Source organism: Hydractinia symbiolongicarpus, chromosome 12, assembly GCF_029227915.1.
Source record: "Hydractinia symbiolongicarpus strain clone_291-10 chromosome 12, HSymV2.1, whole genome shotgun sequence".
Classification (NCBI taxonomy): Eukaryota; Metazoa; Cnidaria; class Hydrozoa; order Anthoathecata; family Hydractiniidae; genus Hydractinia; species Hydractinia symbiolongicarpus.
Window position 1 is genome coordinate 21,889,817 of NC_079886.1, and position 15,329 is coordinate 21,905,145.

General features: G+C 32.8%; 2 protein-coding genes across 2 annotated transcripts; both read left to right on the forward strand.

The window, feature by feature from the left end:
* The first annotated feature begins 317 nt into the window (after positions 1–317).
* On the forward strand, positions 318–2,462 carry LOC130622205 (uncharacterized). The gene has a single exon (XM_057437640.1). It carries the CDS (start codon positions 514–516, stop codon positions 2,110–2,112), a length of 1,599 nt encoding a protein of 532 aa, XP_057293623.1. The 5' UTR covers positions 318–513; the 3' UTR covers positions 2,113–2,462.
* A 7,033-nt stretch (positions 2,463–9,495) lies between these two features.
* Positions 9,496–13,121, forward strand: LOC130622569 (uncharacterized). Its single transcript, XM_057438037.1, has 2 exons — positions 9,496–9,666; positions 11,787–13,121. Exon 2 carries the CDS (start codon positions 11,848–11,850, stop codon positions 12,859–12,861), a length of 1,014 nt encoding a protein of 337 aa, XP_057294020.1. The 5' UTR covers positions 9,496–9,666; positions 11,787–11,847; the 3' UTR covers positions 12,862–13,121.
* The last annotated feature ends 2,208 nt before the right edge of the window (positions 13,122–15,329 follow it).

Here is a 15,329-nt window from a genome sequence, read left to right on the forward strand (position 1 = left end):
GTTTTTCTATAGTTTTTTCTTATACAAAAAAACTTATATTCCACCCTTTTCTATGAGTCATTTAATCGTTTTGGGTATTTCATCGGTTACCGTAATTTTATTCCATGTTTTCTCGTCGTTATGGAAACTGCAAAACAATCTAAACTTGAAAACATCAAATTAATTTTAATGCCGATACGAAAAATCACATTTCTTTGCATCAAGATATATCATCTATACACCAACGTCTGATCGTAATTGAACAACTTTGATTTAATTGCAAGACTAAAAAGAATGAGCATTGTATATTCTCTGAATAAATTTTTCTTTTTTTATAGAATCAAAATTAATTACAAATTGAAACCGGGGACAAAATTTCGTCGAAATCAAAATGCCGATGGTATCAAGAGACATTGAAAATAAATAAGATAATTTATGTATGAACGATCACTAGATGCTCATGTTGAAGAATAAAAACAGTGGAGTTGTAAGAGTCTTTCACGGTGGTTCAACTTGTAAATATCGTTGATCATCATGGCTTCAAGAAATTGTCGAGTGTATTTTATATGGTGTTTACTCGCTTATTTAGTGATCTTGTTATACTATATAGGCGAAACATTTTTTAGCGAACATTTCAAAATAAATAAACAAACTAAAACTTTACTGGCATTTACAATAAAATTGAATAAAAATGGCGACAGACACACTCAAGTATTGGATAACGCAGGTGACGAAAACCTTCGCTTTTCCTCGCATGATCGTATTAAAGATATCGCACTTGCTAAAGAAAATGTTCTTTCCAGTAATGAACTTATATTTATAAATAAAAAAGAATTTAATAACGGACTGGTGCAACTCGATAAAACAAAAATAAAACAAACCAACAAGAAAAATATTGTTTACGAAACACATCAAGAAGTGTACAGCAACAAGGAAAAAGTTAAAATGCATGACTCAACGAAATATATTTTCTCTTTGCGGTATTACGAACAACTAAGCATGGCGACAAAAAATTTGTTGTCATTAGCGTCACTGGGCACGTCCACTGGCCGCCATGTTGTAACACCATTTGTTAATAACTCAAGGTTTTGCGGATTACGTTCTGGTACATCAATGTCCAGGCTAATGGGAGCTCGGAATAACAGTACTGATGATGTCAGCAAATTTAGCAACATGAGCACGTATTTTAATATGAATCATTTTAATAATCAACTCTTAGATCATGGCTATAACTCGCTTGTCTCGTTTAACCAATTTAAAGCAGACTGTCCCCGCCTTGATACTGTCGTTCATTTTTTATATGAAGAAGAATCATCAACTAAAGACATGGAGAAATGGTACAAACTACCAAGACACAGAATCGATGAAATAAAGGGTAGAGTGAAAAGAAATGGTGGTATAGACGAATGCAAATTTGTGCAAAAGTCAAAGATCAGTCGCTTTCTTGGAAATATTGAAGTAAAGAGATATATCTGTGTCGACCCTGATGTTATTAAAACAGCACAAGCGTTAGAGGAGAAGGTATTCAAAAACTCTCAATGCGTCGGTATCATTATATGGAAGGGAATTGGTCCCAAGAGAGCACACTTCTCCTTGGCTCCTTCCATCAGCAAAGCACTTCGTCCTTCAGACCTAAAACACAGTAAAAGGTTGATCGACATAGCCTATTCATATATACGAGAAATTATTAAAAGACCATTTATTTCTGTACACGTCCGTAGCGAACGCCACTTAATTCGTCGAGGCTTGAAAGCTGCAAAAGTTTGTATAAAAAAACTTCAGAAACAAATTTTGACCAGAAAGTCAACTTTTAATTTGAAAAAGGTTTTCTTGGCGAGTGATTTGGTTCATGGTTCAGACACGTTACTCATGCATTCAAAAGAAGATGAGAGAAAAAAATTGAAGAAGGAGTTAAACTTGACATTAGATAATCCATATACCTTCAATCCTGCTCAATATGATTTGTATGATCGAGGCGAAATTGCTATAGTAGAGATGCATATACTGAGCATGGGGGAGTCGTTGTTCACCCTTGGGCGTGGTAATTTTAATGAATGGATAGTTGACCTCTTTTTGTTACATAACGCTGAAGATAAATCATTAATTTATAAAGTATGCAATGTAATAAATTAAAAATATGCTGCTTGTAAATATTGACTACTAGCTTTGGTTCCGGACTGCCTGAATGTAATAAAAAATAGAAAAAAAGTCTGGAATTAAGGTTGCTTAGAACTATATGACAGGTATATTTATTAGAATTTAGAATTACCATAATTTATTATTTTTTCTGACTATAAACTTTACTTGTAAACTATCTCTGTTTTTGCCAGAGAATAGAGGAAAATACAAAGTATTACATAAATCTTGTTCACGCGTCATAAATTCGACAATCTATCCTTTTATTATGAGTGCAGCACTTAATAAATACACGATTTTTTACGTTTAATTTATTTTTTTGACAAACATTTAAAAGTAAAAGATAAAATATTATGAAATATATTATTATTAAAATAATGAAATAATAAAACAAATATTTGGTGTAATTTTATATCACGTAATAGCAAGTGGTTAAACATGTTTCTTCTAATTTTATGTTACCATGCGTTCCCTTTATTTTACAAACCGATAGGGCTCTCCAATTATAACTGGTCGCAATACATTTACAAGAAGGTGTAGACCTCTGAAAACAATACTAACGATGCAGGAGATGCAGGGAAAGAAAAAAACGTGATACACTTTCATTTGCCAAAAATGCATAAAACATTAAGATTTTAAACCACAAGACATTCGATCGGCAAAATCCTGTGAATGGGTAAAAATAGGTGACATTATCTCTTGCCCGGGTAACCAGGGACCACCTGGAACCTAAATGGGCCAAACTTCCGAAACAGACCATCCTCTAAGATGCCATAAGTGTGGAGACCGCTCTTGTGAAGTGCCTCTTGGAAACATTTGTCGCTACATCTACATTGCTAATTTTGGAGTTACTTTTTTATCAAAGAAGTGTTTGTCATTACCAAAAATCGTAACACTTTGTTTACATTTTAAATAAAGTCATATCTTTGTTTAGATGGCCGTTTATTAAAAAAAAAACTGATAGCAAAAATCACACGAGAGGGTGTGTTAAGCCACTACTTTTACATCTCCACATAAACTAAAAGGCTGATCCTTGTGCAATAATAGTATAATGAAACTGAGATCAAATATTTCATACAAATAATTTTTTATTTGCCAGTTAGGACATCAAACAAAATCAATCTGGCCTGCCACACTGGCCGATCCAGTTTCCTTAGGAATAAGAGTAATTTCGGGTTTACAAGTAATTTTAAAAACACAGGTAGCACTGATAATCTTTTAGCTGAGTGTGCCACGATTGAGGTTGCCAGGCCGGTGTCAGAATTATCATATCGGAAACTTGTTCTTGTATTGGTTTTGTCAGCGTAGCACTTCTACTCCACCCAAACGTGCTGCATCGTATCGCATCCCAAAGTGTGCGAGTCTGGTCGCATAATATCTCCGGAGATGTTGACTTATTTTTAATGCTACAAGATCAGACTTTTCAGTCCTAATTTCCTTGGAAATATAAACTTTTCGGGTTTAATTTCCCGGTATATTAGCACCTAAGAGGGTAATTAGGACTTTGTAAAACCAGAATGAATTATATTTTTTTATAAGAATTTCGATTGCAAGTAGACCCCCTGTAATTATGAGTACAAGAGAAAAGCACAAGAATATAAATATACATTGAAGGTACATGACTTAATGAAGAAGCCTCAATGCAATATTCCCAAAATTTCATATAATAGTAAACCGAGTCCGTGACCTTGTTCTTTCGTCAATGGGGATAAAATAATTGTAAAATCCAAATTCACTGGGAATAATTGTTCTTCGTTCAAAAAAATAGCGAGTTGGAACTTTCTGTGGGTATGAAAAATTGTTGATGTTTTTCAATGGTATCGTATAATCGACTTTTTTCAAGTGGGGACGAAATTCTTATTCTGACTCGCAGATCTTTTTTTTGGTGTAAAGTGGGTTATCAAAAACTTAATCTTCAAATACGATATAATTAAAACCGCTTTTTTTCTCTCTATTTGAAAAAAAATTTCATTTTGAAAAATGAAATTTCCAAAATTTTAGGCTCAAAGGTACGTAAAAGAAAAGAGCATAGCAAAAATTAAATCATTTTTTTCGATAACACATACGTATGTATCAAATGTTTGTAAAAATAAAAAAGAAATTTCAAGTAAGTCTAATAAAAAAGAATCGAAGTTATCCTGCAAGAAACTCATCGGACAAACTTGCTAATTGATAGGTCGGCAATAAGAATTTCCTATATCAAAATAATACCCTGACCAAAAACACTCGAAAGAACAAATTCAACAAATAAAGTTTGAACAAGATTATAAAAGTTCTTCTTAAACAAGTTACGTTTGATGAATCAAAATTTTTGAGTAGTCTAAGAATAAGAAGAGTGGGGAAATACAAGGAGCTCTATAAAACCTATGTTTAAAAAAAATGATAAAATAAACTTCAGAGTATAAAAGTCCCTAAGATATACAAAATCGTTCACTTTTTTATTATTCAATTTGTTACGATTCGAACTTTGCTCGTTGTTGCCCTTTCGGAGGCTGGAAAAAGTAATAAATTACATTCGTTCAAGCAATGAATGAAATGACTCCTCATTTCATACACCTTGAAAATGTAGTCACTAGGTGAGTGCCCATCTAGAATAACACTGGCAAATGCTAGTACAAAATTTACTCCGTCTTTCGGCTTATCGGTAGGTAAGAATGTAACTTTTTTTCTTTATTTTTCGTCAAAAGCTTGAATAGGGACTTGACCTTTTTTGGTAACTGCACTTGACCTTTTTTTGGTAACTGCAGATAGATTAATATTAAGGCTATCACATGCTTGAACTCGACCGTCTGATTCTTGTAGCAATTGAACGTGATCTACTGACACGGGGAAGTACGATACTTGCTTTTGTTTTTGACAATTTAAAACACTTTGATAAGAACGATCTTTTATCACGAGATTATTTCTTTTGAAAAGATGAGAATCGTTGATTGAAAACTTCCTCACAGCTCTTCTGAAATTTGACTTTAATCCATAATTCTCTTTCTCTATGCTGTCAGGATACTTTTTATTGCGCACGTAATCTTCAATTCCTTGAAGATTAAAGTGGTTCCTTCTTCTTTTTGCCATCTTTGATTTGATGTATAAAAATCATGCATGTCGTGTACCATTCACAAAGACGACGCGTTCGAAAGTTCTAAAGATGGCAGAATGAGCTGCAAGAGTAAAATAATGTTTACAAAGGAAGGACTTCTTTCTCAAATGCATAAGTTATTTTTTACTGAGAATTTAGACTTTACCTTTCGTATTTCAGTCTTTTTGCTTCGAGTCTTAATTTCCCTCATCGATCAAAATTTGCCGCAAAATTACAACCCTTGAAGTCAAAATATACCGGGAAATTAAGAATTTAGAGTCCTAATATCCTGGGGTCTTATCTTACCGTTACACCGGGTTTGAAGATCCACTTTGCTTAGCTCCATTCTGAACTGTCCTGTGAGTTGCGAGACTCTCAATCTACTTTAAAATTCGGAGCCCTAAGACGGTACTCTGTAGTAATCTTATTTAATTGCGTTTTGCAACAGATATTTCCAAACTTATAGCTACAGTATTCTGTTCATTTCCGTGCTTTTCTAACATCTTACGACTTTATTTTTGCAAAGTTCCCCTGACTTTTGTTTAGCTTGGGTGGCCTTCGTATTTTGCCCTGAAATCGCAACCCTATGGAATACTGTGCTATTTTTTTCTAGGCGAAGATAAATGTTTTAGTTTGCCTCCTGGTGGCACAATAACAATCCTTTCTGGGAACTACACCTGTAGAAGAGAAGTACATGTGTGCGTTCAGATTAGTCTTTGGACCGGCTGAGATTAAAATAAAGTCTTCACACTGGCTTTTAAAAAATACAAAAAAATACGAGGTCAATTGTTCCACCCGGGATACCAGCTGCTTAGCAACATCAAGTCTCTGCGCTGCCTCTCTGTATATATATCTGATTTTTCATTAGGCGATTTTAAAAATTCCGCTTCACGTAGCGGAGGCGGAAATTAAAAAGCGTGTAATTAGCCGGCATAGAGGAATTACGAAAGTAAGGAAACTTTTTCCGTAAAAAAAAAAAATATTGCACAATTGGTACCTGTACTAAGTGCTTAGTCCAGTGTTACGGCGGGCTGTTTCCTGTGTTTTGATTTAATCGAAGTTGCGATAAACTTTTTTTGGAAAAGTATATTTGTACCTATATGGAAGTGCGGCATTATTTACCTGTACTAAGTGCTCAGCCCGGAGTAACTTCAATTTTTAAACCTTCACCGGGAATATTTTACGAAAACAACAGAACAGCTTGGCCAGCTGTTTTTACTATGACGGGGTAACAACAGGTTGTAAACTGTGTTTTCATGTCAGCTAAATGTGCAGAATAGATTTTTTTTGAAGAATATATTATAGGCGAAACACCCTAATTTGTTTCCCAAAAATACCCCTCATTTTCGGCGGATATTACTTAAACTCATTCTAGACGATCATAATCAAACGAATTTTTACTGCTATAAGAATAATTTAAAATTTATGCAGAAATAAAAAATGAGCTCTTTCATTATTTACGCGCGAGATTTGTTTACAAAATTGAATTTGATAACAATGCAACAACCTGCTGATCGGCAACGGATGGATTTTAATAGAAACTGCTGAGATGTATCTCCTTTTCATTACCTCGCCCTAGCTCCCATAACGGTTTTTCTCCTTTATGCTATATTGCATGGCTATGATACTTACTTAGTTTTAATATTTATCTATTAGACACCTACATGCCACATTTTTAAGTCCCATAGTTCTCAGAGGCTTTGATATTGGCTAGTACTTGAAGCTACCCCTAAAAATCTCTATGGAATTCTTATAACTAGATCACTCTTCAAGAACTGGAGGAGACAAGGCATGCGATGTACGATGCATCTTGTTGACAGTATTTCTAGTGCATGAGCTTTTTTCGTTAGGACCAGTTAATAAAGAAATCACTAAATAGTTAATAAGACAATGTCTAATCATAAACTTTCAAATGTCCAACTTTTGTATCTAAACAAAATCGGTTCTGCTTAGGACTTCATAGCAACATTTAAGTTTTAAAATTTCAGCTATCCGCTGTGCAAGAGCGAAAACCATCGGCTCGAGTTATTGCAACAATTCCTGGTCGTATTATCTCAATACAGATGGCTATCAGTCCTTCAGCCAGGTTGTTTACGAGGCAAAGTACAAGATTATTGATCCAAGGGTTTTCTGGGATCAGTATGAACTCATAGATAATTTTTTAAGATAAGAAGTAATATTTTGGGTAAAGAATATAACAACAAGTAACAGCTACCACATGAAACATACTCACGTTATGTCAACAACAGTGTATTCTGTTGCTAGTAAAAAAGGGAATACTAGATATAGCGCAAAAACTTAGCAAGTTAATCGCATTTCAGTAGTATAGACACAATCAATCTTCACTAACCGTTAACCTTTAGCCGTCAAACTCTCTCTATAATCTCTGGCTTTACAATTGGCAAATGAAACATTCCGGTGGTTTTCAAATGATGCTAATGTAGCTAACAACAAATTGAATTTGACAGTTCAAAGCCAACAAAACATAGTTATAGATATCTTAACATTAAGTTAATGCCTTCTTAGATTCCTAGAGAACTAAACGAAACAGCGAATAAATTGTCTAAGCTTATTGACACAAATAATTGGGTATTCTTGATACCAAACTGGTATCAAGAATTCATTGTTTATGTCAGTCTGTGGAATGTACCTTGTCAATTGCAGTGCTACCATTTTGTTGTACATGTCTTGTTTATTCCTTTTTTCTGCTCAATTGTTCAGTCCCGTGTCTCATTAACTCGTATGTCCCACTTGGATCATTATGCTTCAGATATATGTATTGTTTAATTGTCAATCGTTACTTGATCCTGTCATAGGGATTTCATGTCAATTACTTTTTATAATAAATGTTTTTACATTTACGCTCATCTTGTCAAATCGCAAACCTGGGACAAGAACACTTTGTATAAAAGTATAAATCAATTTTTTACATATACCAACTTTCAAAAAAAAGTTTCTCAATTCAATATCAAGTATATCGGGGCAATCTTTTTTTTTGTCAAACGGTTTTACACTTTAAACCTAAATTTGTATATAGTTTCTTTTCATTATGAATAACTTTTCGCAGACGATGTTAATCGTAAAGTGAATAGATATAATTCAAGAAATACTTGATAAAAATTCTCTTGGTGTCAATGCTTTTACGTATAACTCGATTTGAAGGAATCATCTTACTTTTGAGAATTATTAATAAACAATAGATATCACCTTGAAAACGGATGAAAAGGATGTTTTATTATCAGATCCTTATTTTTAAAATCTTTCCAGGGCAAATCCGTATTCTTTTGCTCTATACCTTATTTTTTCCGTATGTAGCTGCATTTAACCGTGCATGCATGATATAAGACACTTGCCGACACTTGTTACTTGAAATTAGCTGTGCGGCCATCACTTATCAGCCAGGAGAAATAACCTAAATCTCTCTTAACTATGGTTCTTCTTTCCCCCTTGTATTTGACAGAGAAAAGAAAAAAAATAAACAATTTAAAAAGCCGACAATGTATTGTCGATAATAATTATATTTAGTTACAAAATAATTGTCACCATAATTATACCAATTTGTGAAACATCACATAAAAAATACTTCTTTCGACAGAAGTCTTTCGTTGTAATTAGTCAAATATAAATTTCAAAACATTGGGGATTTCCGTCCTACATATCAGTCTCTTCAAAGCAAATACATGATTTACTGAATGCGTTGGGGCGTGAAACTTTAATTATGCCCAGACTAAGCTGAAACATTGTTAAAATTGTAATATTACGTGGCTAGTGTGACCACGATATGAATCAGCGTGTTCAATTTAAGAAAGAATCAACGATGTTCTTATCACAACAAGCTTGCTTCCTGTGCGTTCATTCTAGGCTTACTGCTCGTAGTGGTAAGAATTTGGGTATTATTTATTTGTTTTTATGTATTGGTTTGTATTTCGTATGTAATCATGCCAGTAAAATGCAAGTTCTTGTTTTTTGTTTATCCAGCTACTTTTTAGTTTTAAGTATAAAATTTATATTTTGAAATACTTAGAAAAAATGATCAAATGGTTTTTGTAATCATTTCAAAATTTTTGTTACCCTCTTAAACATATTGAGTCAAATAAAGTTATCTAGTTACGCATTGATACGTAATTAACGACTTAGTTTATTTTGTAAAGAACCGTTTATAACATTATTATTATTATGAGATGTTCCTCCGTTTTTTATTGTTTCACGGGTTTATATTCCATAGTACAGTCAAAAAAGGAGTAGAATGGCTAATTATGATAGTCAATAGTACTTTAGTGTTTCCATAATAATTTTGTAGCATAAAATTCTGACATTGCAAGTATTTTAAATGGAGATCTGATTTTTTCGCCATAAGGAAGCGACTAACTGTTTGAACAAAACAACAACTTCAAAAAATAAGACAAAAGCGATGCGAAGCTGTATAATGCTGGAAACAAAAGAAGAAGGGATTGCTGACTGTTTGAAACCTCATCTAAGTAAGTTATAACGTTTAAGTCAAAAAAGAAAAAGAAAGCTTAGCAGTTTTGACAGTCATTCTGTTTCTAAAACTTAACCAACACACTGTTAACGTCGAGTACAAAACTCGAAACAAATTAGTACAACAATGTAAATAAATTTCTGCATATTTATAACATAAACATCATATCTTTGCAACTTTGAAATTTCGTTAATCGTTTTAATATCTTATATTATCTTTCTGTGGTAGTTTGCTACGAATAAATTTTATTCAATACAAGTGAGATATATTTTCTTTTTTTTGTAGCTACGACTTGTCGTTTTATTTTTTTTTTTTTGAGGAAGAAGTTTTGTTGATAAATCAAATTTTGTCCATCGCTAACACGCAGCATTTTTTAATATTTGGGCCTTCATCAATGTAGTTACATTATTTAATTTAACCCTATTATACCTGAGCTTTTTTGGCCCTTGTAAAAGTGCCTGCGGGTCATAAATCCTGAACCACTTATGCTCGTGATGCAACTTGATACAGTTGTAGAATGTCTTAGTACAAACCCATTCCAAGTAAAATAAATTTGATGACGTCACAAGGATTAGAAATTACGTCATTTTTCTGAAAAATAAAATTTTCTGGTCCTGATAATACAAAAACTTTGGTCTGCGTTATATACACGTTGTGGTATGTATCCTTGCTAACACAAAAACATTTTTTAGCATATAAAACTATTTTAGAAACAAAATAACGCAACAAAACTGTTTTACATTGACTAGCTGAAAATATTTTTTTATGAAAAACAGACCGCGTGTACAAAAATAGCGGGAAATTTCAGGAAATTGAAATTTTTTGACCAAAATGTTTCTCCAGAATCTATAAAAAAGTTAGGAAAAGTCACCAAAGTCACCAACAAGACGAAAAAAAGATCTCCACCGTATAACAGTCGTATAAGCGCCGACTAACTATACTGTTACATGCTTATTATCAGTTCTCCTCGACTTTTGAATTTCTTCTTTCATATAGTCATCATTTTATCATTTTTCGATTTCTCAGCTTGTATAAACAAGCGTAAAAATCCTGTCAAAAAAATAAACATTGGACCTCGTTTATACCACTAGCATAACATATTTTATTCTGTAGCTAACACAATAAATTATGATGTATGGAAAGAGACTTTGCTAAGCAGAGTAATATGGCTAAAATTTGCAGGATTATTATTACAAAAAAGTATGCCTTGTTTCTACTTTTTTATTCTGACCAGCTTTAAGTTGGTAAAGGTAACACAAGAACAAGTATTAATGCTGACTACCACAAAATACACTTGTACCAAACTAATGGAAGAAAAGCACAAAGTAGCTAGCTAGTTGTCTGTCTATGGCTATATACTGACATTGACTACTTTAGCTCAGATTGAATGCAGTTTTCTTTGTATAAGTTGATACGATCTAAAAGCATTCATTGTCAATAAACAAGGCTTAGCCTGAAAAAAAATTAACACTGTACAAAACATACAAGGAAGGTACTCCAGCACGTCTTTTACAAGTTCAGAAAAGTATTGGACGAAAAGCACTTTTTTTATTTAAAAATTTGCCCAAGCTTTCCCTCATGGTATTTTCGCTAAGTTGACAACCTTGTAACAATCAAATCCCCTTTTTTTCCTATAGGTAGGTGGACATCCCAAAATCTGGCGTTAGAGATATAGGCACGAAAAATAGGTTTGTCAGTCAATCGGCGTGTTTCTCATTTTTAGAAATGTTCCAACCATACTAACTAATTATTTTAAAAGTGTTTTATTTGGTGATCTCTACAACACATAGAGCCGATTTGCCACCAATATAAGACTGGCATCGAGTGCTATACACAAACCTGTTCAATCGATCGTTCGCCGGTACATTACATATTGTTCCGTATGCTATGCGTTAGCTTAATGATAATCAATAAAAGCCCATCGATTTTATGTTTTATAAATATCACTAAATACTCGGACAGGACATATTGAAATTATTATGAATAGTATGAATTTTTGTGCTCTTAGAAGAAATACTGTACTTTGTTCATTTTACAACATTGATGGGCACTGTCAAGTGGTGTCACATTGTCATACACCAATTTATTTTGTAATTGTTTTTCTTGATTTCTTTTTAGTTTAGTTACATATAAATTAACGCTACATTTTCAACGCAAAGAATTACAATAAAGCGGAATCATGGGAAAATCATCACGTCTAATGAACATGAGATTTTTCTTTTTTCTACTTGTTGTATTAATCGTTTTTATCAGAAGCTTTTTGACTCACTTTTTAAATCAGGGCATTGGCATTTTCTATATAAGTGGCAGAACTGATACCAAGAATGACTGCACAGGAACCGTTAATCATTGGATATGGAAAAATACAAGTCATAACATTGTACCTTTATTTGGATGTTCCAAAGATAACAGCACAAACGATAGAAAGACATTTAACGGTTCAAAATGTAACGAAAGAGGTTATATATTTGCTGGGAACCACTATGGCGGAATTTACTATAATCCAAGCAGCATACTTCAATTTGAATTAAGTTCCACAAAGTGTCATTTTAAGGTTTATCAAGACAGAGATAAAAGCATATTTACCAAAAATAACTTGTGGATACACGTAGAAGGGGATTCAGTGATGAGAGATATTTATTATGACTTCAAGGAATACTTCACCAAAATGTATCGACCGAGAGTGAAAATACCACACAGTCATTCTTTTTCTATAAATGGAACACTGGTTTCATTTTCATTCAACCCCGGTAAATTAGCGTTTCCATGCAAACGTTTAATAACATGGAAATTGTATACACAAAAATACAATAGATCTTATCCTGACGTATGGATATATAACACTGGATTACATGACATTGCAATTTTTAACACAACCAACAGCACATATGTACAAAAAATGAGATGTTTGAATACTTTTGTTGATAACAGAACGCTGGCCATATTCAGGTTGACAACACCCACTGGAAAAAATCTTGACCATAGACCAGTAAGATACAGAGTAGCTGAACTAAATAAAATCGCACTTAAAGAATTGGATACTCGCCTTTGGAACATATTTGATGCGTATTACTTATTGTATAATAGAAGAAATGAGCTTCGTGTAGATGGCATGCACTATAGTGGCGTTGGTAGTAAATGGATGACGAATATGTTACTTGATATAATCCAAAAACGATTGCACTTGAAGTAAAAATTTGTGAGAGAAACAACTACGGAGCAAACATATTTTACATTTCTTTTTTATATTCACTTTTTGCGACTTTATTCAACCTCTCACATAATATTTAAATCCTATATTTACCAATTTAGTTATTTTTGTCGCTTTTTTATTTATTTCCTTGTATTTCCAAACGTTTAATTCGAAGAAATAACAAAAACATGAAAATATATCTTTTTTTCCTTTTCTCCTTGTTCATTTTGTGAGGTTTTTTTCTCCGGCGTGTAATCCGAAATTTTCTAACTGTTACCCCAGATATTTGGTTTGAACAGATTTTCCTTTTTAAAGTAATTATGGTGCTTTGGATTACGTCGTGGAGGACATAATACAAAAAAAGGAAAGAAATGTTAAGTACGTCGTCCTCTTTGTTAAGTTGAGGATAAACCTTATTGAAAGAAGAAGAAGAGCAGTATTCGATTGTTGAATTTTATTACACACGCTACTAAAAGCGAAAGCGCATAATTTTACCACCTGCTTGCCAATTGTATTTCCTGAAATTTTCAAAATCGGGAACATCGGAAAGTATAAAATTATAATCTCTTTAATAATACAGAGTCTCTATGTAATAATACAGAGAGTGTGTCTGCCTGTCTGTAACAGACAGAGTGGATGTATTTATTTTCCTTTGAAGTTAGCCAAAAATGCATCTCTCAAATGTAAAATAAGACATATTCAACGTCAATATTTTTATTGAAATTGATGAGGTCATTACAGTGCACTTAAAATTTTGAGGCGAAATAATACAACACATTTTTTGTGTTTTAGCGTGTCTTTATTGGCGTCAGCAAAATTTTTAAACCCTTAAATCTTAGGCGTTCGTCGAATACATATGATCTTATATATTATTCTTGATCAGTGTTTCAACTTCCACACATTAAAGAATCTAAATCAAACTATTTTTCCGTTATCCTTCTGCCTAATTGAATTTCTCCACGGGCTCTTCTTAATGCAGTTTTAAGGGGGAAATTTGTGAGATTTAGTTGACATGATCGAAATTTAAATGATGGTTTTCTTTCTCATTGGTTTAATGCCTGAGTGGATTTTTCTACGGGCCTTTTCGACCAGTATTATAATAATAGGAACCTTCCCTCTGTCTGCGACTTTTGCAAAGTCGATAATATTTTTAATAACTTTGCTTAACAAAGTCTACAAAATTAACAAAACATTACCTATAAAATTGTTCTGTAATTTACCAAACCTTGACGTTAAAACAATAGTAACTTCAAAAGACAGTATTTTAAGATTAGTAAAGCCATTGTACTGCGTTTTAAGTTCAAGGCTCAATAACTTGTAAACCATTGGAAATTAATGACGTCAACTCCTGCGTCGGTAGCTAGCGACTTCCAGGGACCAAAATAGGACCAATTTCCTAAAGGTGGAACATCCCACCCGTTTCGGAACAAACATATTAATGACGTCATCAAAATAACATTAAACCATTCTTCAACAATTTGTCAAAAGTAACCAACGATTTTACAAATACGACAATTGAAACAGGGATAATTGAAACAGATATTTCTGGTCATTTTCCAATTTCCATTACGTCACAAAAAACTCATTTACACAATTGCTCTGAAAAAATAAAAATAACAAAAAGATTAATCAATGATAAATCTATTAGTTATTTTAACGACCTGCAGTTTTGTGTGGATTGGAGTCTTGTTTTAGAGAACAATAACGCTGATAAAGCTTATGAAATCTTTCTTCAAACATTTCAACAACAATATGATCAGGCATTCCCAGAATAAACAAATTCTTTTTAAACTAAAACTTTGTTAAACCCTTGGTTAACCAAAGCTTTGTTAAAATCATCTAAAAAGAAACAGTGCTTGTATGAAAAGTTTTTGAAAAGCAGAACTCTTGAGAATGAAAATATAAAAAATATAAACAAAAATATAAAAAATACAAACATTATATATAAACATTTGTTTGAAATTATGAAGAGGCGCTCCAAGAAATTTTACTATAGTGGACTGATAAATAAACATAAAAACGATGCGAAGAAAACTTGGAGTATAATCAATGAAGTAATAGGTGAAACAAAATTAAGCAAAGAAAAACTTCCAAAAAGGTTGAATATTAATGAAAATAAAATCGAGAAGTGTCTAATAACTGAGGAGCTTAATGATTTTTTTGTAAAAGTGGGTTCAAATCTGGCATCTCAGATTGAACCTAGCAATTTGAGTTTTAAATCCTATCTCACTGTTAATAACGCACAAATGGAAAATAACGAACTAAGTGAAAATGAATTATTAAAAGCGATCGACTCACTACAATCAAATAAAAGTCCAGGTTTTAATGACGTCAATAGTAACGTTGTTAAGCAATCAAAAAGGCCTAAAAATTCCACTAATGCATATATTTAACCTTTCCCTGCTGCAAGCATATTTTCCTGACAAACCTGAAATTGCAAGAGTTCTACCAGTATATAAAACAGGCGA

Excerpts from the sequence above, each read along its gene's own strand:
- LOC130622205 (XM_057437640.1), top strand. The coding sequence starts at position 514 with ATGGCTTCAAGAAATTGTCGAGTGTATTTTATATGGTGTTTACTCGCT.
- LOC130622569 (XM_057438037.1), top strand. The coding sequence starts at position 11,848 with ATGGGAAAATCATCACGTCTAATGAACATGAGATTTTTCTTTTTTCTA.